We start from the raw sequence: 26477 nt of genomic DNA on the forward strand, positions 1-26477 counted from the left end.
CAATGGCATGCATTGGATGATTTATGCTAAAAGACACACAAGAGGGTAACTTTATGGCGGCACATTGCCCCATTGCCGTTTGAAAAATTGACAAAATCAATGCCTACTTGCACAATAAGTATAAAACCGCGTAACCCTTCGAAAGTCAACAATCTTTCATCTTCAGTTAAACTCACTTCACCACAATATTTTGTTAAAAAAAAAAAAAAGAGAGAGAGAGAGAAGAGTATTAGTTTTACATAATACGCAATCAATAAAATCCAACAATTACATCTCTATTTTGAAGCCAATATAAACATTCATGAACTAATAGATTTATTTTTCTCTTCATCAACGGAAAACAATTGAATCTATATAAAACAAAATCAAATGGAGAAAGTTTCAAATAGAATGTTGTACGTAAAGAAATCAAGTATTGGGTCTAATACATTTTGTTTTTGTGTGTCACCATCATTGACCATTGCCATTCAAGTGTTCTGCAACATAGTCTAGAACACTATGCTCTGAGCCATACACCCTAGCGGTAGAAGAACTTGATTTGAGTCGTTATACCCTTGTTTCCGCTTCACTCTTTCACTTCAGCTCAAATACACCAGGGACTGTTCTTCATCATCAAAAAACCACCAAACATAATACCATTTTGCTGCAACCTATACGTCGTATTATGGCATGCATCTCCTAGCATATCACAAAACTCTCTTTAGACCATCCAATAAAAGCTTTTATTACACTGCCTTGAGAATCCCTAAAAATATACCGGCCTCCACTATCACCCTTATCAACTACCACTCATAAGAGTCTGCAACCTCAGGAATGAGCTATACTTCAGACTTCATAAGAGTCTGCAACCTCAGGAATGCAGTTTTGTGTGTACACCTTCATGGATTGTATCAGCATCCCATTCATAGTTAAGTATCTGCAGGTATAAGATCCATCTTGCATTAACTTCATTGATTGTATCCGCATCCCGTTCATAGTTAAGTATCTGCAGGTATACGATTCAGCTTGCATTAACTTCATGAATTTAAGACACAGGCAAAGTTCTTAAAACATCAATTGCATGCAAAGAATTATCATTGCAAGCTGCCAACAAAAGGATTTCCAATAGTGTTTATTGAAGGTTAACACTACACTGAGTCACTGACTTATTCTTTGGGGGTTTGATGTCTAGGTAAAGGACTGCCTAACAACTGAAAACCTTGGATACACCTACCAACCTGAGCTACATACAAGATTGGAATCAAACGTGACGACAAGGAATGTTTGAAAAAACTTAAGAGTAGCAGAGATAAAACCGTTTCACATATCGAACATTCTCAAATGACTAAAAATAGATAGGAACAACCAAAGGATTTTGGTGGAATACATGGATAAGATTCATCCCTCTACACACTTGCAAGAAAGCTACAAAATAATCATTATATACGAAAGCAAACAATCCAAAAAACAGAAAAGCGTTTGAGAACATTCAAAATCATCAAATGCCAACCAAGTCATTAAAAGGTCATTCTACCAATGTTAAATTCAAACGACATAACACAGATATTGAAATACCACAAGAGAACGTTATTTGATAACTAAGAATTGATGCATCGAACCACAAAAAAAAAAGAATGCAAGAAACTATTAGCGGAGGTGGTGTTTGACCTTTAATTGGGACAAACCACATTGAAGGGGAATACCACAAAAAATGATGCAAGAAATTACATGAATCTGTATGACAGCAAAGGTCTAATGTTTTACTAATCCTATATATAGTTTAATTAATTGAGTTAAGGTAAGTAGAGACAAATCTGTATGGCATAATTACTGAAATTAATAATTTGACTAACACAAAATGAAGAGCACCTATTACTATATATGACCTGATCAATTGGAAACAAACCTAAACACAAAATATTAGCTCTAAGCTACCGACATAAAGGATGCACAATAAGACAGGAGAAAAAATAATAAATTTAGAGGTGAGGCTATATTCCTAATAGGCTGGAATTCAACTTCATCACTGCCTTGATATATATAACTGACCCAGTGATACCTCCTACTGAGGATGATGTCCTCTACAGTATATTACAACTCCAGAAATAACCCTATGTAATTTCTACTGGTCTTGCCATCAGCTCTTTTCAGTTCATTCAACATCCTCACAAATCTCAACAATAAACGAAAGGTTAGGATTGAATAACTCAAAATTTTAAAGAATCTCAGTGACCAAATTTTTTTAAAATGTATTCCAAGTGCTTCTCTACAAAAGATTTATACTTTACAAGCAGCTTCTATGCCAGCCATGCCAGGATTCCCTCTTGCAGCACCATCACAGTTGACTTTAATAGTGCCATAAGGAGTGTTAGAGTTCATTTCTGAGTCATTAGAAGCGTCCCACCTATCTAATGACTCACAAAGAACTCTAACAAGGAGGGAGAGACCACTTGCACTCTTTGATCACAGGGGCAGACCTCGGTTAACAAGGGACAGACCAATTCTTTATAATAACCAACTCACTGCACCAATGGAATTATGCATACAACCATTAGACAAAAAACTAGCTTGCTGAATAATTCTAGTTGTTTGCTTTTGACACCAACTGGAATTGATCTTTTTACCTTCCATGACTAGAAGATTTCTATGCTTCCAGAGGATTGTCATACCCCCCACCACGGCAGCTCCCCAATTGCAAGTGCCATTCATTCAGCTCATGAGAGAAACAAAAGGTATGTGGCGACCCAGGTAGCTTCCAAGTTAACATCAAACAATGAAGAATTATGACAAACACTCCTACTGGGCACCATTGCATCCTGCTACTGCAAGTGGGATGTGGAATGAGATTGACGGTAAGAAAAATATCTGAGGCGTAGGAGAAACAGAATCGCTCAACATAAATCAACTGGTTGTCTTTCCCACCCACCAACCGCTCAACATCTTCACTTTTTAAATCAATCCGCCAACAATAACTGGAGTGCAAGTAATTCCATTCTGAATGTTGACTTCAATGAGTAAGTAAGACTGTCCACTGCAACCTGCTCAGCAAAAGTGTTGATTTCAACTATACGACCAAGTCCTTTAAAACATATATCTGGCTTTTACCTGCCAAAGAAATGTTTGATTCAGGATTTCCCTCAAGAGATTTCCTCAGATGCAGGCCTTTGCTTGTTCTTGACTCGATTTCTAGCTCTTTCCTTCTAACTGCCACTTTGAATTGTGTTTTGCTCGTGTCGAGCTGAGACTCTTAACAAGTAAGACCGGTGAAACCAGATTCATCAAGTCCTTTGCTGCCCAAGAATATAGGTCCAACTTTACTGTAGTTATAAGCTATGAAGCACGGACACTCCTCTAGAGGCAACGTATCCGTGTCGGACACCGACACTCCCCGACACGTGTCCGCTACTCGATTTGGAGTGTCGGATTTATTAATTAATTTTTAAAATTTCCGACACTCCGTGGACACGCTATGCTGGGGACACACGGTGAACACTTCTACATTTTATTCTTATTTTTTAAAAAGTCATTAAAATACTTAAAAGAAGACACGACTTGGTAGGGTTTTATTTCACTCTTGAAATAAGAAAAATGAGGCACAATGCACGACTGCGTTTGATGATTGCCAAGTCTTTTTTAAATATATTTGTTACAAATCTGCTGTAATTGTTATTAATTTCTTTCGTTGGCATTAGCTTGCATTATTGAACTTATATATATTTAACGTGTCCATGACGTATCCGTGTCATACTTTTTTGAATTTAGCCGTGTTTGCATGTCCGTGTCGTGTCATGTCGTATCCGTGTCGTGTGTCAGTGTCCGTGCTTCATAATAGGTTATAAGAACACAATCTTGAAGCACCAGAATTGAGTTCTCTGGATGCATCTACCAGGCAAAAAAACATGCAAGAATCAAAACTCACCATATACAGAGATTATTCCTCAGGATTGCTAACTTCTTACAACATACAAGTAAAGGAAGCATGAAATGACAGGACAGTATTAGTACTAGTTCATTAGAAAAGAAAATAACTTATTTAGCTAATACAAAGGACTTCATACACATTATTTATTTCGTTCAGCACAGCAGAGAAAATAAAACAAGAGAGTGACCATCAGTAATCAATGCAGGGTAACAAGTGTGTTGGAGTGGAAGAAGTAGGGCCGTGTAAGCTTCCAGTCCTTGCTTAGACGGCCAATTTGCCTCGGCTCTTGGGTGCCCAGGTCATAAAGCCACAGCTCGTCGTCAAGGTGTATGACGACTTTGACGAGGTTGGATAAGTTAGTTGAGTCAACACCTCTCATTGCGACAAGGCATGTGTTGTCTGACAAGAAGCTGGTTAGAGGAGGATGGTTCCGCAAGGATTGAAGGCGGATGCAATAAGAGCTGGTCCAAACGTTTGTAAGAGTGTCATGCAAAACAAACATCTGCAACTGATGAGGAGAAACAATAGTGAGGCACAGTGATTCACCATTCAGCACAGATAAGAGGTGGGGGCTGTTGCAAGGTGTAAACGGGGAGGGTTGCACCAGGTGGCGTGGAACTTGTTTCCTGGCTGGTGGTTTGCGAACCTTGATATCAAACATGTATAGGTAATAGCATTCTTCACAAGTAAGAAATGGAGAGTTGTCAGCGTTGTCCTTCTCAGTTGTCAACCAAAAGAGATGCTTTTGAAACTGAACAATTTGCGAGGACACATTGAAAAAATCATCAGAATCACAACCCTTCCCCCATACCACCCAGGGATAAGTATGAGTAGTAGCTTTTGCGTCACAGTAACCAGTACGGACAGTAAGAGTGCTAAATATGGATCGCCCCAGGATTGCAACCACCTTGTATTTACCAACAGAAGCAGAATGATGGTCAGGAAACAGTGCCCAATTAGAACATGGATCTTTGGTAGGAGGAAGAGCCTGGAAGTGGGAGGTAATGGGGTTGGATATGTAAAGAAGTAGAGGATTATACTTGTTTTGAAAGAGGAGTAAACCGTCACATGATGCTTTTAAACATAACACAGCCTCCTTGTCATTCTCATCAACTACTTGTAACATAACACAGTCACCAGTACGGACAGTAAGAGTGCGGAATAGGGCCAAACACCTTGTATTTACCAACAGAAGTAGAATGATGGTCAGGAAACAGTGCCCAATTAGAAATTGGGCCATTGGTAGGAGGAAGAGCCTGGAAGTGGGTTGGATATGTAAAGAAGTTTAGGATTATACTTGTTTTGAAAGAGGAGTAAACCGTCACATGATGCTTTCCTTGTCATTCTCATCAACGACTTGTTCTCCACTTCTTAATAAGCTTGTGAAAAGGAATTTTCAACTCCTTTCGGGGATTCAATGATGGCGGTATTGGCGGTGATAGGCTGATGGAGAAATGATTATACTGGTAATTAGGAATGATATTAGTGGGTTTTGCAACAGTTGTAAATATTATCCCTTGTTCTTCTTGTTGTCGTTGTAAGTGAGCATTCCCGAAAGTGGGTCGGGAGATGAAAGAGGACCAAAGCTTGGATACACATTTCGAACTCGAGAGATCCTCCGCGGTGAGACGAAAGAGAATTTCCAAAGTTATTTCTTCGGGTAGGCTGTCGAAATAACAAAAACTACCACTATAATTATGACGACCCAATCCTCCTATTAACCTCTGCTTCTTCTTCACTACACTACTTGCATCGGTAGAAGCCATTTGAAAACAATAAATACAATAATTTATTGATCTCTAACTCTTAATCAACAAACAAAGAACACAAAACTTACTTACCGTGTATGCTAGTATAAGATCCACGGATAATGAGATTGAAGAAGAACAACAACAAATGAACAATAAGGATATTTCGATTATATATAGAGGATTGAGATTGGGTTCTTCTAATTCGAATTTTGCTCTGTTTTTCTAATTCTCGTTGAGCTCCTTCTAAAACAATGTCTAATTCTAATTTTATTGGCATTTCCCTTTGTGCACAACCCACCCAATTTTCCGACAAAAAAGAAAATACCGATCCTAAAAGACGAAACTACCCCCATAGAAACCGTATTTCATATGACATACATGAAAACACAAATTCAAATTTTCGTAAGTCAATTTAAGGGTCGCCATATTGGCACCCCATATGACCATCACCCCTTTGGTAAAATAGTAGTAGAATAATGGTTATTCCATCTATGTCCCTTCTTCATATGGGTTTACACCCCCACCAAGCACCCCACCTTTGTTTGTCCAAATAAGCACCCCAAGTTTGAAAAAAAAAAAACCAAACCTTATATTTCTCATTCTCATCCGACATTTTCCCTCCATTTCTCTTTTCTTGTCCTAGCGAAACCAAACTCCCGCCATTCTCAATTCCACCAAAATTTAGTTCCTTCAAATATGAGTGATGAAAATACTACACTCCCTTCTATAAACCCCAATGAATGGCCTAATGAAATTGAAGAAGACTCAATTATTACAAATTTCACGTTAGGGATTTTGGAGAATTCGACGTATGAGTCAGTTGAGAATGACAATGACCTTTATTACCACACATCTTACATAAATGAAAAGCGACAATCACCAGTGAGTTTTTTTTCTTTCTTTTTTTTTTTTTTTCACAATATTTTATCATCTAATGGATTTCGGCAGTAAGTTATTCCCATTAACATGTGAAATAGAGCAAATTAAGGGTATCCCCTGATTTCCATAGTTAAAACTTGAATGGGATAATAGTATTCTAGTAAAAAGTCATTTAAGTTCAAAACTTGTATTAGCAGACTAGCAGAAATAAATTGAAGCTTTAGAGACAAGTTTGTGACTAATTTCACATCAATGACTAAAGCATAGTAAAATTGTATACAAACGTGTGAATAAAAAAAAATGCATGGCAAGTGAGTAGTGAGTAGTGAGTGAGAATAAAGTTTACCATTACCTTGAAGGCTGTAACAGACAGAATCAGGAAGATGAATAAAATGGCCTTATATCGAACCATAAGAATAGCACAAAACATGTGAATTTATAATTTTTTTAATCATTTTTTTTTATTGCTTTTTAGTTACCGGCGAATGAGTATACAAGTGAATTTATGAGGATTGAAGAGGATTGAAGAGTTTCTCAGGTTTGGTCATAATTGTTTTTTTTTTTTATTTGCCAATGTATCACTTTCATTATTTATATATTTTATCGAATTAACAGGATGTTTCGAATGATGAGCTCCATGATCAAAGTAGCGGGATGGAGTACCTAGATTTTAGCGATTCATTTGTTACAGATGTGGAAAGTCATAAAATTTTAGTTTATTAATCAAAGAAATGCTTGTTTTATCTGAGTTAATGATATTATTTTATGTGATTTTGTTTGGCGAATTTAGGTGTTCCCATCTCGTAAAGAAATGGTAAATTGGGTCCAACAAGTGGGGAGAGGTTTGGGCATGATTATTGTTACTGGGAGGTCGGATCTAAATACTAGTGGAAGGACTCCAAGAATATATTTGGAATGTCAGCGCTCTGGTGAGTATCGAGTGCATGTGAAAAAAGAAATGGTAAAGAAAATCACTTCAAGCAAGAAAAACGCGGGAACGAGAAAGTGTGGTTGTCGATTCAAAATAAGAGGAGTTTTTGTTCCTTATTCAAAAGATTGTTGGAAAATTGAGGTGGTTTTTGGCCGTCATAATCATTCTGTTGCTGTACAGCTAGAGGGCCACTCATATGCCAATAGATTAAGAGTTGAAGAGAAAGCTTTAGTCGCTGATTTGATGAAAGCAGGGATGAGACTCAATAATACTCTTAAGAACCTTAAGGAAAGATTTCCAGATAATACATCGACCGTACAAACTCTATACAACTTTCACAAGAAAAATAAAGTAGAAGTCATGGCAGGTAGAACAGAAATGCAACATCTTTTACATTTGATTTCTCAGGAAGGGTATATTCACCATGTTAGACGTGTAGATAGTACAGATAAGGTTAGGGATTTGTGTTGGGCGCATCCAGACATCATATCTTTGTCCAAGTGTTTCCTATATGTCTTCATCATGGATGCTACCTACAAGACAAATATGCATGACTACCCACTATTCGAGATCGTAGGTGTCACCCCTACTCACAAGACTTTTTCGGTATTTTATTGTCTAATGCAGAGAGAAACTACAGATGGCTTTAGTTGGGCACTAGAGAAATTTAAGTTAATGTTGGATGACTTGACACCTTTGGTAATGCTGACTGATGCTGATGCTGATGCTGATGAAAGCTTTGGAAGTTGTTTTCCCTCAAGTTACTAAATTGTTGTGCCGATTTCACATAAATATGAATGTTGCACATAGGGCGAGAAAAGAGCTTCCTAATGTGGAATCGTGCAAAAAAAATTTTAGTTTGTGGGATCGTTTGGTAAGTTCTACAACTGAAGCGGAGGTGGAGTGGCAATGGAATTATATTGTCGAGAAGTTCAAAGAGTTTTTCAGATTTGATTGATTATCTTCAAAACACATGGATGTCTTGTAGAGAAAAATTTGTTGATGCTTGGTCAGATCGTTGTGTGAACTTTGGTGAGAAGACCACAAACCGAGCCGAAGGTGCACATGCTTCACTAAAGAGAAGATTGAATGGAAGAAAAAATCATACATTCCTTGACATGTGGGAATTGATCCATCCTAATGTCGTTGCTCAAGTTATCAAAATTAGAGCTTCACTTGAGCAAAGCTTGAACAACATTAGGCATGCACATAGGATTATTTTATTTAGTGAAATTCGAGGCTTTGTGTTAAGGAAAGCGATGGATCTATTGCTTGAAGAGAGAGAAAGATGTGAAAATGTAGGAAGTTCTGCAAAAAAGTGTGGTTGTGTTCTTCGTCGCACACATGGGTTACCATGTGCCCATTCATTGAATGGTCTTTTTAAGAGGGGGGAAAAGCTTACTATGAACCTGATTCACCCATTTTGGAAGAAGCTAAGTACAACACCTAACCCAATTGATCGAGGTGACCTAGACTACCAAGATGAATTTGCTTTGTTTGTTGACCATTACCAAAATTCTTCTGCGGATCAGAAAAAAAAAATTGTTACAAAGATTGAGGGAAATAAGTTGTCCGCAAAATACTTGGTTGATCCCTCCTCAAACAAAAGTGAAACCAAAAGGAAGACCGGTTGGTAGTCTTTGCAAAAAAGCTAAAGGGTCAACGAAAAATGAAAGTAAAGATGAAGACTCGACAAAAAGAGATCCTTCGGCGTGGGAGAGATCACTACCTCTTATAATACCAACTAATGAATCAGTTGCTTCCGTGCAACATGCTCCGAAGAAGCGAAAAATATCTTCAGTGCAGAAAGCTCCTAAGGAATCTCCGAAGAAGGCTTCATAAAATATTGTTGCTCTGAAAAAAGCTCCAAAGAATCATATTGCTCCGATAAGTATGAAAGAAAAATATCTTCCACTTGTGCATGAATCTTTTCGCCAATATGTAGAAGAGTTTTTTGAAAAATATGTAGAAGATTTTGAAAATGTGAGCAGTGATGGAAACTGTGGTTTTCGGGCAATTGCAGTTGGTATGGGATTTGATAAGGAGATGGGGTGGATACAAGTGAGGCAAGACTTAGTTGAAGATTTTGACACATGGAGGCACGATTTATATGATAAAATATGGCACGATGATGGAGTCTCAAAACTTCGCACAATCATCGATTGGTATAAAAGCCCGTGTTATTCCTCGAAATATATGTTGATGCCCGAAACCGGTTATTTAATTGCTAGTAAGTATAACGTGGTTTTAATTTTTTATCCCCCCCCCCCTAGTGGCATACATTCTTTCCTTCCATTGCATTCAAGTCCTCCAAGTAATAATTGGTGTTTTGTGCGACAAAGACAATAACCATTATGTCAATGTAAAACTCTGCCAGAATTGTCTATTCCCTAGACCTGTGACTTCATAAAGAGATTTTGTTTTTCAAGGAGGTAGTGAATGGAAAGATTGGGCATTACCTAGAGTCGATGCATACACGGAGGCTTTTAGGAACCTTCAACTTCTGACTGATGCTGGAGTTGAACCTTATGCAATTATCCTATCTGACATTGATGATGATGATGATGATTTGATGTAGTTTTTCAGTGAATGTAAGGCTAAACTTTTGTAAAATGATGTTTACTTGTAACTTTTTTTGAATGGTGGTTACTTGTAATATTTTGTAATTTTGTGTAAATGGTGGTTACTTATAATTTTTTGGAATGACGAGAATGTAATGAAAAAGTGAATATCAAATGTTAATCATCTTTACTTTGTTTATTAAATGTTGAATTTTAAGGAAAACACTTACATATCTTTACGTTGTTAAGTTTAAGAGTATCAAAAAATATAGTGTGCATGTGTTTGCAAATGTCACATATTTAATGCCTTTCACCTCGCTAAGATTGAATTGTACCAAGCAAACCACAAAGGAATTATCAAAATAGAACAATATAAATGACCAAATGACCAAGTGATACTCGATTTTAAGACTGCACGCATGTTTATGGATTCTAATGTTAAATGCTGAAGAGAGTGTGTTTATGAATATATTCAAATGTTAATCATCTTTACTTTGTTTATTAACTATGAAATTTGAAGGAAAACACTTGTATATCTATACCTTGTTAAGTTTAAGAGTATAGAAAATTAATACTTTAAAATGTATCAAAACAGGCACTCACGACAGGCACCCACCGTGGAAGACTCTCACGGCAAGTCAGAAACGTGGAAGACTAACTTTCCAAGCACAAGGGTACCGTGGGTGTCTATTTTCCTACTGGAATGCCACGGCATCTAAGTGCCGCCAGCAGAACAAACCCACGGTACAAGGGTGCCGCCAAAAGACCATATGGACGGCAAGCAACTATCGTTGCTCACTTTTTACTTGAAAATGATTTAACCCTTGCTGGAATGCAACGGCAGGCAGGTGCCGCAAGCAGAACAAATCCACGGCACAAGGGTGCTGCCAAAAGACCACACGGACGGCAAGCAACTGCCGTAGCTCTCTTTTTACTTGAAAAATGGTCGAACCTTTGCTAGAATGCCACGACATCTAGGTACCGCCAACTGAACAAATCCACGGCACAAGGGGACCGCCAAAAGACCACATGGATGGCAAGCAACTTCCATAGTGTACTTGAAAATGGTCGAACCTTTGCTGGAATGCCACGGCAGCCAGGTGCCTCAGAAGAACAAAGCCAGGGCACAAGGGTGCTGTCAAAAGACCACATGGACGGCAAGCAACTGTCGTAGCTCACTTTTTACTTGAAAATAATCGAACCTTTGTTGGAATGCCACGGTAGCTAGGTGCCGCCAGCAGAACAAATCCACGGCACAAAGGTACCGCCAAAAGACCACATGGACGGCAAGCAACTGCCGTAGCTCACTTTTTACTTGAAAATGGTCGAACCATTGCTGGAATGCCACAGCAGCCAGGTGCCGCCAGTAGAACAAAGCCACGACACAAGGGTGCCGCCAAAAGACCACATGGACGGCAAGCAACTGTTGTAGCTCACTTTTTATTTGAAAATGATTGAACCTTTGCTGGAATGCCATGAGGTTTGAGTTTAAGATGAGGCAACTCTGTTCACTCTACTATCAAGTATGCTCCATTGATGGCAGAGGGAACTAGCCTTCTATGTAAAATCTTGCATCTATGCCTACGCTGTTACGCTGTGCATATTTTTCAATTAGGCTGAACGAATTTGGGCGTTGGGTTTGTATAGCGCAACCACTTCATTTGCAGCAAGGATACAACGAATTTGCTTCATTTGCCATAGCTCATTTTTTACTTGGTTTATTCAATTGAGAGTTTGGATTAGAATTTTTCATGTTCGGTATTTACGCTTCAAACACTTTAAAAGGAACTAGACAATATTCCAACACTTTTCATATCAAGAACAAATTTCAGCAGAGTTTCATCTATATTTAACATTAAATCATAAAACCTGTCATATGTGAAAACAAGTTTCACAAATATTTGAAGAGCCCAAGTTTTGTACACCATTACATATTCCAACACTCATCAGAACTATTTCTTTCTACTACCTCGACTTCGACCTCGCCCTCGACTTTGAGTTGGACCTGGACCTGGACTTGTAGTCTTTCTTTTCTTCACATTCACAGGACCGCCATCATTCGAAACAACCACAACACAACCTTCATTCTCAGGACAACCAACTGGATTTGTCGATGCAGAAGTCACAGAAGAATCATGAACCGGATCTTTGGATGCAAAAGACGCAGAAGAACCATCAACCGGATCTTTGGATGCAGAAGACGCAGAAGAATCATCAATCGAAAGTATTTGGTATGCTTCGGTTATTTCGCAATAGCACTTCCCCTATCCATCAGAGTCTTTAAAATGCTCTTTGCTTTTGATATACGATAAATCTGCAATTTCATTAATTCATATATTTTAGGAAAAAAAAAAAAAACCACGACAAAAATAGGAACTAAAAGTCACGACAAAAATCTGAAGACATAATCGAGTAAAAAAAAAGACAAACTAAAAGTCTAGGCCAAACATATATTTCTCAAAACACAAAAAGGTAAAAGTTATCCGTAAGCCAACTTTTAAAAAAAACATGAAACTTTCTTTAAATTCAAATTTAAAAGACCACACTGATGATCAAAGGGTTTAGCATATAGATATTGAAAGTCCACTAGCTGCAAACACAATCGTGTGTCATAACGTAACGTGCAAAAATAAAAATAAAAATGACATGACATGATCAAATTCCAATAACGTCAGAAAAACAGTTTCTGGTCTGCGCAGTCTTGGGAAACAATTCATATAAAATTGAATATAATTCCAAATCAGTCAAATTCAAATCCTGTGAAATTCAGACACATGTATCTAGATTTAGTCTCAAGAAACTTTTATCTAATCAAGTACCTAAGTCATCATAATACCGGACTAAACCTCAAGTTTTGAGAATGTCAGCAAAATGGTTTCTGGTCTGCGTAGTCATGGGAAACAATTCATATAAATTTAAATATAAGTCCAAATCAGTCGAATCAAATTCTAAGAAATCCAAACACATAGATCTTGATTTCTTCTCAAGGGTAAAATGGAATATTCTTTCTCTGAAATTTCCAAAAGTCTGTGCAAGCAGGGAGTAAAAATCTGACATGTTTCTTTCTTCATTCCAGCACACAGTACAACTTAGGTATTTCATAGAAGAAGGGAAAATAGCAGCTTTCAACAAGAATAAGAAACTAGTTGTACGCTACTTCCTGAAGTTCAATCATCAAACTTAAAAAGGATTATACAGCGAATTTATTCTACTTGGGATTCAACAATAATAAATGCATGAGAGTGTTATTTATAACCGGGTGTATTGACGAACAAAACCAGTTATAGGGAAAGCCTCCTGCAATAGACTTTGGGCTATGTGAGAAGATGCGTTAGTGCTTAAGATACCGGCCTGCCAGTTGTACCCTTCCCCTACCCTTTCCTTGGCCAAAAGCAGGGCCTGGCAAGCGAAGAGCCGTGTCAATCGGTCCTTCACCACTTCTCGAGTGACTTCAAGTCGTAAATCGGCCCAAGGAAGTGTGGCCAGAAGATGTGGTCGAAGATGGCTAGCTTTCTTGCTTGCTTTCCATTTTGGACAAGGCAGACTTGTTGTCTTGCTCACTTCTTGATAATTGAGACTAGGGGTGGAAGAGTAGGAATGAGAAAGCAGTCTTAGAGAATTAAATAAGGCTTTCAATGCACTTCTGAAGACCGAAGAGGCCGCTAGTGAAAAGGAGCCTGAAGAGCCTAAGATGGGTGCGCTTAGGCTACTAAACGCTGTGAAAAAGCAGCATGTAAGTCCCAAGCAAGTCACTAAGGGTCTAATGTACATGGACATGAGCATAAACGGCCAGCAGGCTAGGGCCCTAGTTGATACAGGAGCAACCCACAACTTCATATCCGAGGGGAAAGCCAAGCAATCAAGGAAGGGAATTCATGCTAGTTGGTTGATCGGTAAGCAAGTGAGCACTAAAGAAAAAAAGAGTTATCCTGAACCACTAGATGATGGATCCTGGATATGTGGAAATTCATTGCTCCCAATTCTCTCTTAAAGCTGCTGACTATAGAAAAAAGAAACAAATTTCCCAGTCTTTTAAGCAATCTACCTCTAATTCCTCATGAGAAATGCTTCACCCAGCTCCTACGCCTACCACGAACTTGAATCATCATGTGGCTGGCTGCTAAAGGAAGCTAAGCTTTACACGGCCCTACACTTAACGATTTGCTATTGTTAGTATCTAACTTGTGCCAAAACCTACTATCCAATCTCATCCGTTGCAGGAATTGGGAATGAACAAGCCTTTTTTTCGAACAAAGGCTAGCTAATGAGCTTCAGGACAGAGCAAAGGGGAGGAACTGAAGCCCCTTTGAACTAAAGGCATCATCGTCCAAATGAAGCTTTATCCGGGTATGCACCCTTTTTTTCCTACTGGAGCAGACTCATCAGGATTCGAATCCAGAATGGAATCTCCAAAATAAAGTGGCTATGCCTTGGAGGTTGTGGAACCAGTGAATGAATAACCGAGACTGGGGCCTTTGTAAAACTACTAAGACTTTGGGAAAGGAGACACCTACTACTACTTTCGTCACTACTACTACTCGCACGCGTACAACTTCCTATTCACAACAAACACAGAGGTAAAAAAAACGTTACAACACATACCTCATCATAGGTAGGTCGAGCAACCATTGAAGCGCGTTTGAACAATCCATAGCACCTAACAGGATTTTGAACACGAGGGTGGCTAACACTGTAATACCTTTCGATATATTTGGGATCGCAGTCTGAAGAATCAACAACAGCCGTTCCACGCATTGTTTCATTTAACACATGGTTAAACCACTGTGACCACTGATGCCCCTGAATGTTTGGGTAAATGATTTTGTAATTACAAGGAGTACTCGTGTCAAGCTCCGGTATAAGCGGCTCGAGTGGAATACCTTGAACCCTACCAAATTGGCGCAATACCCGATCTGGGTGATAAGCCGCCAAATCATCAAGACAACAAAGGCATCCACTAAAGAACGAAACCTCATCAAAAGAAAAAGATGCCCGCAAGTCTCTATAAGGATCCCAAGTTACCTACAAAAGAAAATCACAATTGATATTTAAAAAGACACAACTATACAATCCAACATGATTTTTAATATATATGGAATTTAAATCTTACATCTCTTGCTTCCAACTCATCAAGCTCCTCTCGAACTGAAGCCAACCTTGTCATGAGATCACTTGTACTGGTTCTAACGAGCTACCTTTTCATGCGTGGCATGTCTATAGTATATTTAGAATTATAAGGGGGTTGGAAGCAAGGAAAATGTTCATACACCCATGACTGAAAATATTTAAGTCATACCACAACCAATGCTACAAAATACCAAAAAAAAATAAAAATAGAAAACATTTTAACACATACCTCAACCAAAGCTGCAAAACCACAAAATTGTCTTACGTCGTGCTGAGAAGCAAGGCTTAGTTGCTTGTACAAATACACTCCGCCAGACATACCCCAAGCATAATCTTTCACTTTTTCCAAATTCAACAAAAACTTCATGTCTGCCACATATATTTTATCACCAGACTTATTTGGGAAGAGTACACATCCAAGTAAATATAATAAATAACCCCTCACACAATTATCAATTATTTCACTATCTTTACTATTTTCCTTTCCCACCAACTTAGAACGAAGCCAACCCAAAGACACAGCCTTACCAGCACCACCACAATCATTTAACTCTTCATCTATCTTGGCTTCTGTTACAGCTGGAGATAACCCTTGCACTATTAATTGTTTAGCATTTGCCTTTTTAATATTGACTTTCCCAACCAACGCTTCACCCCTAATCGAAAGCCCAGTAAGTTGTTTAATATCATCCAAAGTGATTGTCATTTCACCAAAAGGGAGATGAAAGTTGTTTGTCTCACAATGCCACCTCTCGATAAAAGCACAAAGAACGACTCTGTTAACATACCTATAGGTGTGCAACAAAGGGGAAAGACCTGAATCTTTAACCTTTGCCAAAATGTTGTGCATTTTCCCTCCACAACCCATGCCAACATCTTCATTGTATGTTGGTGAGTTTTCAATACTCCGCGCTCCTACAAAACACATATTTTCTCATTAATTACAACGAACACAAATGAGTTATATATAATAAAACAAATATGTTATTGCATAAGTAACACACCTTTCCCAACCAAACAAGGAAAGATACATGCTCATAATACCACCTCGAAACAGTCGTTGTCGTTGGGCCTCCAGGGAATGGACCCTCTTTGGGATATTCATCTCTTACATCAGGACCCTTGGCTTTTTCCTTCTTCTTTTTCAAAGAAAGTATAAAATTTTTGTCAGAGTATTCTTGAGCCCCTTCTTGAGAGTCTATGGAATTGCTTTCTTCCAAATTTTCTTCCTCAGAAACAGAAATACTTGGAATTTCTTCTTCAATAACATTCTTACCCCGCTTTCTTCGGTTGTGGTTTTTACGAAAAGAAGCAGTTTGAGGTTGCTTGTCGGCTCTTGACAACTTTGCAGCACTAGGTTGTACTTAGGAAGCCTTTGCACCTCTAGTTTTAGGAGACATCACTATAAAAATCATACAATTAATCATAGTTTATTCTTTAAGAAATTTGAAATTAATGATAAGCAGTATAAACAACATCATCGCAATTATTTAAAATGAAATAAAAAAATTCAAACATTCGATATATATTTAGCAAAAAATGCAACATCCATTTAGTTTCAATAAAACCAAACTAAAAAAAAATTACAAAAAAAACGACATTTTAGGCATTTCATCAAATATCTAGCGCACTTTATCCAACTTCATTTCAATCCAAAATAATCAACAAATTCATCTACTTAATCATTTCAAGTTCTTTTACGCATTTAATCAAAAACAGCAATGCACTTTACAATCATTTAAATCAACATTAAACCAAGAATAACTAAAAATTCAAACCCCATTGCAGAGTAACAATTAATAGAATTTTTTATGAAACTGGCGATACTGTAAATCTGTAGCTGAACTGTAAACTAAAAATAAACCATTAAAGTTTTTTCAAATATACAAGTTAGTTTTTTAAAATTTATCCAATTTAGTTTACAAGAAACCATTAGAATAATTACCTAGCTTAATTTACATAACAAATTGCGAAAAATAAAAGTCAAAATTGAAAAATAAATTGAATGAATGACAAGAGGAGTAGATGAATACCGAAATGTCCAAATTGAAATTGAAAAAGAAGATGGAAGGTGCAAATTGAGAGGAGCGGAAGAGAGCGCTAATGTTTTCTATTTTGAAGAAGAAGTAGCCGCCAGTTCTCTCTCTTTTTCTTCTTTTTTGTTTTGTATCGGGCCAGTTCCAAAGAGTGGGGTGGGGGTGCTTTGGATGGTGGGGTGGATGGAAAATGTCTTATTAAATGGAGGGGTGCTAGTACCACAGATTTAATCAAAGGGGTGCTAGTTCCCATTTTATGGGGTGTCAATACCGCGACCCCAATTTAAATCTTCATTAGATTGGATGTGTTACTTTATCTGCTCTACGAATGGCTCAGTTATTTGCAGCACCTCAAAGGTGCTCTTTTTGTGTTGACCATGCTCTTTTTGTGTTAACCATGTTGTTTCTAAAGATGGTATCTTGGTCGATGAATCAAAAGTGGAGATTGTTAAGCGTTGGCCTCGGCCTACTAATCTACATGACTGCCGGAGCTTTCATGGGTTTGCTTTGTTTTATCGACGGTTCGTTCCTAATTTCAGCACCATTACTGCACCAATTAATGCATGTATGGAGGCAAGTAAATTTGTTTGGACTATGGAGGCTGATGTGAGTTTTGAACTCATCAAACAAAAATTGATTACTGTGCCTGTTCTTGCAGTGCATGATTTCTCATTACCGTTTGAAGTGCACATCGATGCTTCTAAGGTTGGCATTGGCGCGGTTATTAGTCAATATATGCGGCCTATAGCTTATTCTAGTGAGAAGCTAACTGGTGCTCGTTCAAATTATAGTGCTTATGATCTAGTGTTGATTACTGTTGAGCATCCTATATCTCCTGTTTTATTTGTATATGTTGTGTTGTATTTGGGATAATGAACATATCGAATACAGCACAACATATACAAATAAAATAGGAGATGCTCAACAAGGTCTCAGTGGCTTATAGAGTTATAGGAAATGGGAACATAGTGGACTTATGGAGAGATGTTTGGGTTGGTGAACAATCAAGTCCTAAAGGGATTACACCTTACTACAACTCAATTGACTAATGGTGGCGCATGGAACATACCTCCTCAATGCATGGAACATATATCAATTAAACAGGATATATATCTACTAAATCTATTTTTGTACACTACTACTACTTTGGCGCACCTATTTCATAGTTTTTTCATGTGGTCTCTGATTTATGTTACTAGATACACTAAAAATCCTAAGATGGAAAAGAGCACAATTATAAAAATAAAAATAAAAATGAATGTGCGTGTTATGATTTGTTGATCATTAGGTCCACATAGGCCATTTATATTTTATTGATGATCAACAAGTCATAGCATTTTCTATCACCATTTTTTTTTTTTTTTGAATAATGAAAATTAAACGGATTACAATAATAAATTGTATTGAATGAACAACTGTATCAAAACCACGATTATAAATTGAACAACTTAGGTCGATGTCTCTTCTCTACACTTTACCCACATGCAGATGATCATAAGGCATTTCATGACCATTGGGTTCTTTGATTTTATTTATTTATTTACTTTTGAAATTAGGCAAATGGTGGTGATGAGGAAGATGGAGTTGATGAGTCTGAGTCAAAAGTGAATGACTTGTACCTCACCAACCTCTTGAACCTATGGAAATTCAACATTTACTAACTCCTTATACCTTTGTGTTATAGGACTGGTTTATATCATTATTGAATGTACTGTAAACAGCTGCCACGAGAATTGTGTTAAATTGTCAATTTCTCCATAAGCTCGAACTTATGTGAAAGGTCAATTCTATTCATATACGAGAGGAGGTCTCGGGGACATGTGAAAAAATGGACATCTTCACATGTCAACAATCCCCCTTAACAGGTGATCCTTACTTTTTTTTTTACAACACTTCACCTGGTAGGAGTTGAACCCGAGACCTCTTAGAAACTAGAGGCTCTGATACCATGTTAAATTGTCAATTTCTCCATAAATTCAAACTTATATGAAAGGTCAATTCTATTTGTAGTGGTAGGATCCACGACTATCAAGGTCAAAGGTCGATGGACCGATGCAAGCCGCAGTAACTGGAGTCAGGGAGTAGAGGATAGCCAGGAATAGTGGGCCCGAAGCAAGACAAGTTGTAGTTTCGAGTGTATAGTATCGTACCGCAGAGTGCAAAGGTGCACAGAAACCCTACGCGTGGAAGACCGAGAAACGATAGATGGGGAGACAGGTGGACGGCTGTGATGGGAGGGAGGTGGTATAAAAAGAATAGTGTTAGGGGAAAGAAGGAAAAGGAGGAAAAGGGAGGAGGAGACACTGAATCTTAAGGGGGTAACTTACGCTCATACATTTGGCGCTGCTGCCGGGGAAAGATCTGAACAATAATAGGTATGGCAATGAAAGCAAAGAGAGGTGTAAGACGACCGAGGAAGGTGCCGATCATAGAGGAGGCGGCAGAATTGGTAGGGGATGAAGGGGGAGAGCAAGGAATAGAAGAGACAGCCGCATCCTCATCGGAAAAAACAAAACAGTTTAGAGAGGAAGTGGCGAAGTTGAGGGAAGAAAATGAGGAGTTGCGAAGGGAGAGGGAGACCGTAGAGGAATCGGAAAGGGAGGTGTTAGAGACGGTGAGAGAGGAGGAAAGGAGAGCCAATGTGGGGGGGAGAAGGGATGCCGGGACTCACTAGGGAGCAAGTGAAGGAGCTGATCGCCAACGATCTGAAAGCGAGCTTGGAACAAGCGAAAGGTATAGGTGGGACGACAAACCAAGTAGTGGCGGGATTGAACTGCAACCCATTGGCGGATGCAGTTTGGAGGGAGGAAGTCCCGAAGCGGTTCAACCAGCCCAAATTTGAGAGGTACGATGGGACCGAAGATCCGGCGGACCACATCCACCACTTCCGGCAGCAAATGCCGCTGTGGCAGGAACCCAGATACGACGGACTGCGGTGCATGATGTTCCCAGCAAGCTTGAAAGGGAGAGCCTCAGACTGGTACTATAGACTGCCCTCGAAGAGTATAAACAACTTCCTTGAGCTGGAGCAAGCCTTCGTGGACCACTTCATACATCAGAAAAGACGGGTGGTGGATATAGCAGCCCTATTCAACGTGAGACAGAGGACTGCGGAGTCAGTGAGAGAATTCTTATGTAGATTCAAGGCGAAAACACTAAAGGTGGAAAACTTGGACGAAAGGACTGCGGTGATTGTCTTTGAGAGAGGGCTGCGACCGGGAACCAGAGTACATGAATCCATGGCTAAGAATGAGATCGCGACACTGCAGGACTTATATCCGAGGGTGGAGAAATATATTAGGTATGAGGATACCCTGCAGAAAGAGATGAGGAGGACAGGGAAGGCCGTGTTGGCCTTGGATCGAAGTGATGACCGTGGAAGATATGAGACATCAGACAGAGGGAGCGGTGGATGCCGTGGTTACGGGCCGCGGCTGAAAAAGGGCAAAATTGAAACTCGTAGGGAAACTATAGAATGGAAGCCTTATCAGGAAATGGAGCCGACACCATTGGACTGGCCGTTGAGTGAATTGTTGCCGTTGATTCAGGATTTACAGGGCTATGAGGTCCGCGGAGCAAACCAGATGAAATACCGGGCAAGTCGCATTATGTGTATTATCAAATACAGAATCATGAGACGAATGAATGTTACGCCCTCAAGTGGTTGGTACAAAGGATGATAGGGAGGGGCTGCTAAAAGAGTTTACCAAAGAAAAAGGAAAAGCATAACAGCGGCCGAACCAAGGGAGAATACTGGGTACCATAAATGTCATATTCAGTGGGGAAATCTTGAGTCACAACGCTCACCGGGATAGGATACTGCAGACAGCTAGCATACAGCAAGTTAACGAGGAGGCAGGATATTCGCGGTCGATCCCATGGCCAACGACCGGAAAAGGAAGCATAGTGTTTATAGACGCGGACTTGAAGATGTTCGATTCCCCACATGAGAATGTGCTGGTGATCATGGTGGCTATGGGAAATTACATGGTGAAAAAGGTGCTGATTGATTGTGGTAGTGCGGTGGACTTGTTATTCGTGGGGGGATGGAAGAAATGAAGATAAACAGGAGACAGCTGAGGCCATCGTAGACCAACTTGTACGGGTTCAATGGAAGTATGACTGAACCCAGGGGAGCTCCTGCTGCCCGTGACCACTAGACCTGTGACAGTGTTCTCTCGATTCAAGGTGGTAGACACAAATTCACAATACAAGGCCATCCTTGGGAGGCGGCGGATTCATGAGATGAAGGCAGTACCATCCACATATTATCAAGTGATCAGATTCCCCACTCCGACAGGGATGCACGAAGTTCACGGCAATCAGGTGACAGTGAGGAACAGCCATCAGGGAACAGTGAAGAGGTTAATCCGAGGGGACGAGGGGGAGACCTCGAAACCAAGGAAGAGACAGACGTAGCAATTACAGTGTGCCTCCGCGGAAGAGGAGGATGAGATGCCGGCGGTACCAAAAACGCTGGACGAGATTGAGTTAGTGAATGTGGGAACCGGGGAGGAGGAGAAGTTCACATCGGTGGGGGTCAAATTTGCCAGAGAAGTGGAAGGTCAAATTAGTGCAGTTTCTCTCAGAGAATAAGGACGTCTTTGCTTGGACAGTTGAGGAGATCACGGGGTTGGATTCAGAGTTCGCATGTCACCGATTACATATGAGGGAAGATGCCAAACTAGTGAGATAGAAAATGCGCAGTGTCAGGCCGAAATACGCGGAGGAGATCCGCGAAGAAGTTGCAAGGTTAAAGGGAGCGGGCATAATTCGGGAAGTAGAATTCACAGACTGGTTATCCAACATAGTCGCGGTACCTAAGAAGAACGGAAAGGTACGTATGTGTGTGGACATCACAAACGTCAATTCCGAGTGCCCCAAGGATAGTTATCCAATGTCACGGGTGGATGAGCTAGTGGATCGGATAGCGGGATTCAAGATTTTCTCTTTCATGGATGCCTCGATGGGGTATAACCAGGTCGCGATGTATGGACCGGATCAAGAGAAAACATCATTCAAAATGGAGGGAGGAACTTATTGCTACACAAGGATGCCTTTTGGTTTGAATAATGCTGGGGCCATATTCCAGCGACTGGGGGAGAAGATGTTCGCGAGTAAGATACGGAAGGGTATTGAGATATATATCGATGATATGGTAGAGAAAAGCATGTCGAAAGAAGAACATTTGAAAGGGTTGAAGGAAACATTCGGCATATTACGGGGGCACAATTTGAAACTGAATCCAGATAAATGTACGTTTGGAGTAACCATAGGGAAATTTCTGGGTTATATTGTGACCCATCGGGGAATAGAAGCAGATAAGGGCACTAATAGAGATGCCATCACCCCAGGACGTCAAAGAAGTATAAAGGCTAGCGGGACGGGTCGCGGTATTAAATTGGTTCATATCCAAGTCATCCGACAAATGTAGACCATTGTATCGGTTATTGAGGAGGACTCCGGATTTTGTGTGGACGCCGAAATGCGAGTAGGCTTTTCAAGAATTAAAGAAGAACCTGGGACGGTCACCTTTGTTATCACGACCTGAACCAAGGGAGAAGTTGTACTTATATTTGGGAGTGACCGAATATGCGGTAAGCTCAGTTCTCGTTCGGGTGGTGGACAGGATTGAAAAGCTGGTATACTTCCAAAGCAAAACACTACTGGATGCAGAGACACGGTACAGCAAGGTGGAGAAATATGCCTTGGCACTGATATTCTCGGTGTTGAAGTTAAAACCATATTCGAGAAGCACATTCAGTGGTAGTGGTGACAAACCTACCTCTCAAGCAAGCGCTGAGGGCGGAGAAGTCTGGAAGAATGCTCAAATGGGCGGTAATGCTGAGTTCCTACGAAGTGCAATATCAAGTAAGAACCGCGGAAAATGCTCAGGCGGTATCGAAGTTTCTAGCAGAGTTCCCAGCGGAGGACCCCACTTGGGGGGAAAAGATGCTCATGGAGCCCGAACAGGAGGGAGAGCTAGATGGGTCTGATCCCTAGGATAAAAGGAATGGATGGAGAGTATTCGAGGATGGATCCGCAACAGATGCGGGCAACGAAATAGGCGTATTATTGGTCACTCCTGACAATGACCGAATCGAGTTGTCCATGAGGCTCGGATTCATGACCACCAATAATGAGTCAGAGTATGAGGCCGTAATAGCAGGGTTGGGAATGGCCGAGGACTTGGGAGTTGGGGAGTTAACAATGTATTTCGATTCCAACCTGATGGTGTGTCAGGTGAATGGAAGATTCGTTGCTAGATGTGCTCGAATGGCGAAGTACTTGGAGGTAGTGCATCCCAAGGCAGCCAAGTTCAAGAAAATCAGATTCCTACATTTGGTCCACGGAGAGAACCGGCATGCGGACGCATTGGCATACGTCGCGGCCGCAATGCCGGGGTCGGAGGAGAGAACCATAAGCATATAAAGAAATTGGAGAAATCAAGCATTGAGAGGGTGGCCGAGGTGTGTCAAGCTGCGGAGGAGGCAGGAGGATGGATGAGCCCTATCAAACATTTCTTGTTGGGAGGAGAGGTGGTAGATGAAAAATAAAGAAATAGATTGAAACAAACAACACGCAGATACACTCTGGTAGAAGGAGAAATGTACCGAAAGAATTTTGATGAACCGCTGCTAAGGTGCCTAGGCCGAGCCTATCACAAGAAGTATTGGCGGAACTGCAAGCAGGGGACTGCGAGAGCCATTCGGCGGGGAGGACAACGGCACACCGGTTGTTAACGCAAGGCTACTTTTGGCCTCACATGAAAAGGGACGCGGTGGAATTTGCCAAGAAGTGTGGAAAATGTCAGCGATTTGCTTAACTAATATTTGCACCAGCAGAACCGTTGCACAATGTGTCCAGTCTGTGGCCATTCACCATGTGGGCCATGGATATCGTGGGACCGTTGCCAATGGCAAAGGGTAGGAGAAGGTTCATGCTGGCAGCTACGAATTATTTCACCAAGTGGGTGGAGGCCGTGGCTCTGCAGCAAGTCAAGGAAGAGCAGGTGATTAAGTTCTTATGGGAGAACATTATCTGTAGGTTTGGAGTGCCGCATTCTGTCATCGCAGACAATGGGACACAGTTCACATGGTCAAAAGTGAGAGAGTTCTTGCAAGCTTATAATGTGAAACAGGGATTCTCAGCTCCGTACAATCCCAAAAGTAACGGGCAGGCCGAATCCTCTAACAAGACAATCATGAATAATCTCAAGAGAAAGTTGGAGGACCGGAAGGGAGCATGAGCTAAGGAGCTGAGTCATGTACTATAGGCGTACCATACTACTCCACGGACCTCCACAAAAGAGACACCTTTCTCACTGGCATATGGTATAGAAGCCGTGATCCCATCGAAGATGGTGGCGGCTACGACACACACGAAGGCGGTCGATGGTGGATTGAACTGGGGCATATTGGCCAGAGACATGAACTTGGCAGAGGAGAAACGGGATATCGTGCACATCAGGCTAGAAGAATATCACCAACGCTTGCAAAGATAATACGGCAAGCGATTAAAGCCCCGTCAATTTCAAGTGGGGGATTTGGTTCTCAGAAGAGTGACTCCGAGCACTAAAAAGATAAATGAAGGAAAGTTGGGGCCTAATTGGGAAGGGTCGTACACAGTGGTGGAGGTCGGAGGAGCTGGAACATACAGAATGCAGACCGGGGAAGGAAGGTTGATGGAAAGATCTTGGAATGTAAGACTGTTGAAAAAGTTTTATGTTTGAATGTACTATCACTCCGGGGCAAGGGACTTGGGCTGTTTGCACATATATAATACAATGACACTTTTGAAAAGTTAACAAAGAATGGCCAAATTTAGGGGCAAGGCAAAGCCTGTCAGGCTCACCTGGCTCAGAGGGAAAGCGGTTGGGGGTAGAGCCTTCGCGGACATGGCGTCCGAATCAAACTTAGGGGCGAGGCAATGCCCCAGCCGGCGTATCAGCTGTAGAGAGAGAGAGCGGGGGGTAGAGACCTTCACGGACGTCAAGTCCAAATCAAACATTGGGGCAAAGGCGTGCCGGGGGTTAGAACCCTCTGCGGACTGCACGTCCGAATCAATCCTTGGGGGCAAGGCAGTGCCCCGGTCGGAAAAGAAAATAAAGGATGGAAGAGGAAGCAAAAGTGTACAAGACTAGAGATAGCAAAAGTCTTAAGTAAACATAATCTATGAAAGAAAACATCTCCGGAAGGAGGCACACATAGTCAGTAAAGTCACAATACATCACAACACTCCTCTCAAAAGGAGAAAAACCAAAATGAAAGTGTGCATCACCGTTTAATCACCAGAACATACATAGTCGATTACAGACCCAACAAAAACAAATTTAAGGGGAAGCTAAAGGGATATCTGACGTGATATCAATGGGGTCATCAGTGTTGACATCTTCAGCAGAAGGGGTAGCGGTCTCTTCATTCAGCGGGTCTCTTCAAGATCCCCTTCGCCAGTACCCTCGGCCGGCCGACCCTTAGGCTTGGGATCGGTCCTGCGATGCCCATCTCCTCATCGGCGGGGATCGGCGGCGCCTCTGGGAGAAGGAAGCCCTCTTTGAGAAGCCGTGCATGTTCCTCTTAGATTTTCCTAGCCACCCTCTTGTCTGCCAAGGATGGTAGTGGGTTTAATTTGGAGGGTCGCCATGTCCACCTTATGCTGGTCCATAAGTGTCGTGGTATCTTGTTGGTGCTGCTGGAGGAGAGAAGTGCATTGTTGACTCAGACGGTCATTGACGGAATTCATATAATCCTGATGGTTGTTTTCCGCGATCCTCAGTTCATCTTGAGCCCGCATTTTAGCTAGATCAACAGCTTCTAGCTCTTGTTGGAGTCGGGCACAAGTGGCTCTCAAACTGTCTGGACCGCCGACCTCTTTATCCAGAGACTCTACCTTGGACTGAGCACTGAATAGACCGCGGATCATAAATGATATGTCCAGACTCACCTAAGTACAAACAAGACAAGTAAATCAGAAGGGAAAGACCAAAGAGCAAGAGTAGAGTGAAGGGGAAGTACCTTCTCCCAGTTGGTGTACAGGGAGGTGCGGTGGTGTTCAAAGGTGCCTACTTCTGCATAAGCAAGGTCCTTTGGCAAATGGGAGCCATAGAAGATGGAGGAGGCAACAGCAGGATTTTCGAGGGCCGAGTCCGCGATATTGACTCTGTGGTGGTGAACTTTAAAGACAGGGGCAAAATCAGCAGGGGTGATACTGGAGTCGGGGAGGGGAAGCAGTCTCTTTGCCTGGTCTACGGGTGGTGGTAGGGGGAGCTTCTTCTTCCGCCGATGTTCGGGT

At 40.9% G+C, this 26477-nt stretch overlaps 3 protein-coding genes across 7 annotated transcripts; 2 read left to right on the forward strand and 1 right to left on the reverse strand.

The window, feature by feature from the left end:
* Nucleotides 1–292: 292 nt before the first annotated feature.
* LOC147511805 (uncharacterized) lies at nt 293–5975 on the reverse strand. Of its 5 annotated transcripts, none has more exons than XR_015219502.1 (4): nt 5743–5975; nt 2604–3861; nt 2263–2501; nt 293–985 (listed from the first exon to the last, which is right to left on the reverse strand). XR_015219502.1 is itself a non-coding variant. In XM_086603443.1 (2 exons), exon 2 carries the CDS (start codon nt 5139–5141, stop codon nt 4098–4100), a length of 1044 nt encoding a protein of 347 aa, XP_086459569.1. In that variant the 5' UTR covers nt 5142–5566; nt 5743–5947; the 3' UTR covers nt 3880–4097. The 5 variants fall into 5 exon arrangements, 1 of the variants encoding a protein (XP_086459569.1); XR_015219501.1 differs by lacking the exon at nt 2263–2501 and having other exon boundaries at nt 2604–3017; nt 3085–3861; nt 5743–5972; XR_015219500.1 differs by having other exon boundaries at nt 2263–3861; nt 5743–5973.
* Nucleotides 5976–7342: 1367 nt separating this feature from the next.
* On the forward strand, nt 7343–8230 carry LOC147511806 (uncharacterized). Its single transcript, XM_086598567.1, has one exon. The coding sequence runs from the start codon at nt 7343–7345 to the stop codon at nt 8228–8230; it is 888 nt and encodes a 295-aa protein (XP_086454693.1).
* An 11613-nt stretch (nt 8231–19843) lies between these two features.
* LOC147511807 (uncharacterized) lies at nt 19844–20866 on the forward strand. Its single transcript, XM_086598569.1, has one exon. The coding sequence runs from the start codon at nt 19844–19846 to the stop codon at nt 20864–20866; it is 1023 nt and encodes a 340-aa protein (XP_086454695.1).
* The last annotated feature ends 5611 nt before the right edge of the window (nt 20867–26477 follow it).

The sequence above is a fragment of the Coptis chinensis genome, chromosome 3 (assembly GCF_015680905.1).
Source record: "Coptis chinensis isolate HL-2020 chromosome 3, ASM1568090v1, whole genome shotgun sequence".
NCBI classification, from domain to species: domain Eukaryota; kingdom Viridiplantae; phylum Streptophyta; class Magnoliopsida; order Ranunculales; family Ranunculaceae; genus Coptis; species Coptis chinensis.

Bases quoted from the DNA above. Each gene is read 5' to 3' on its own strand.
- LOC147511806 (XM_086598567.1), top strand. From the start codon at position 7,343: ATGGTAAATTGGGTCCAACAAGTGGGGAGAGGTTTGGGCATGATTATT.
- LOC147511805 (XM_086603443.1), bottom strand. From the start codon at position 5,141: ATGGCCCAATTTCTAATTGGGCACTGTTTCCTGACCATCATTCTACTT.
- LOC147511807 (XM_086598569.1), top strand. From the start codon at position 19,844: ATGCCGGGACTCACTAGGGAGCAAGTGAAGGAGCTGATCGCCAACGAT.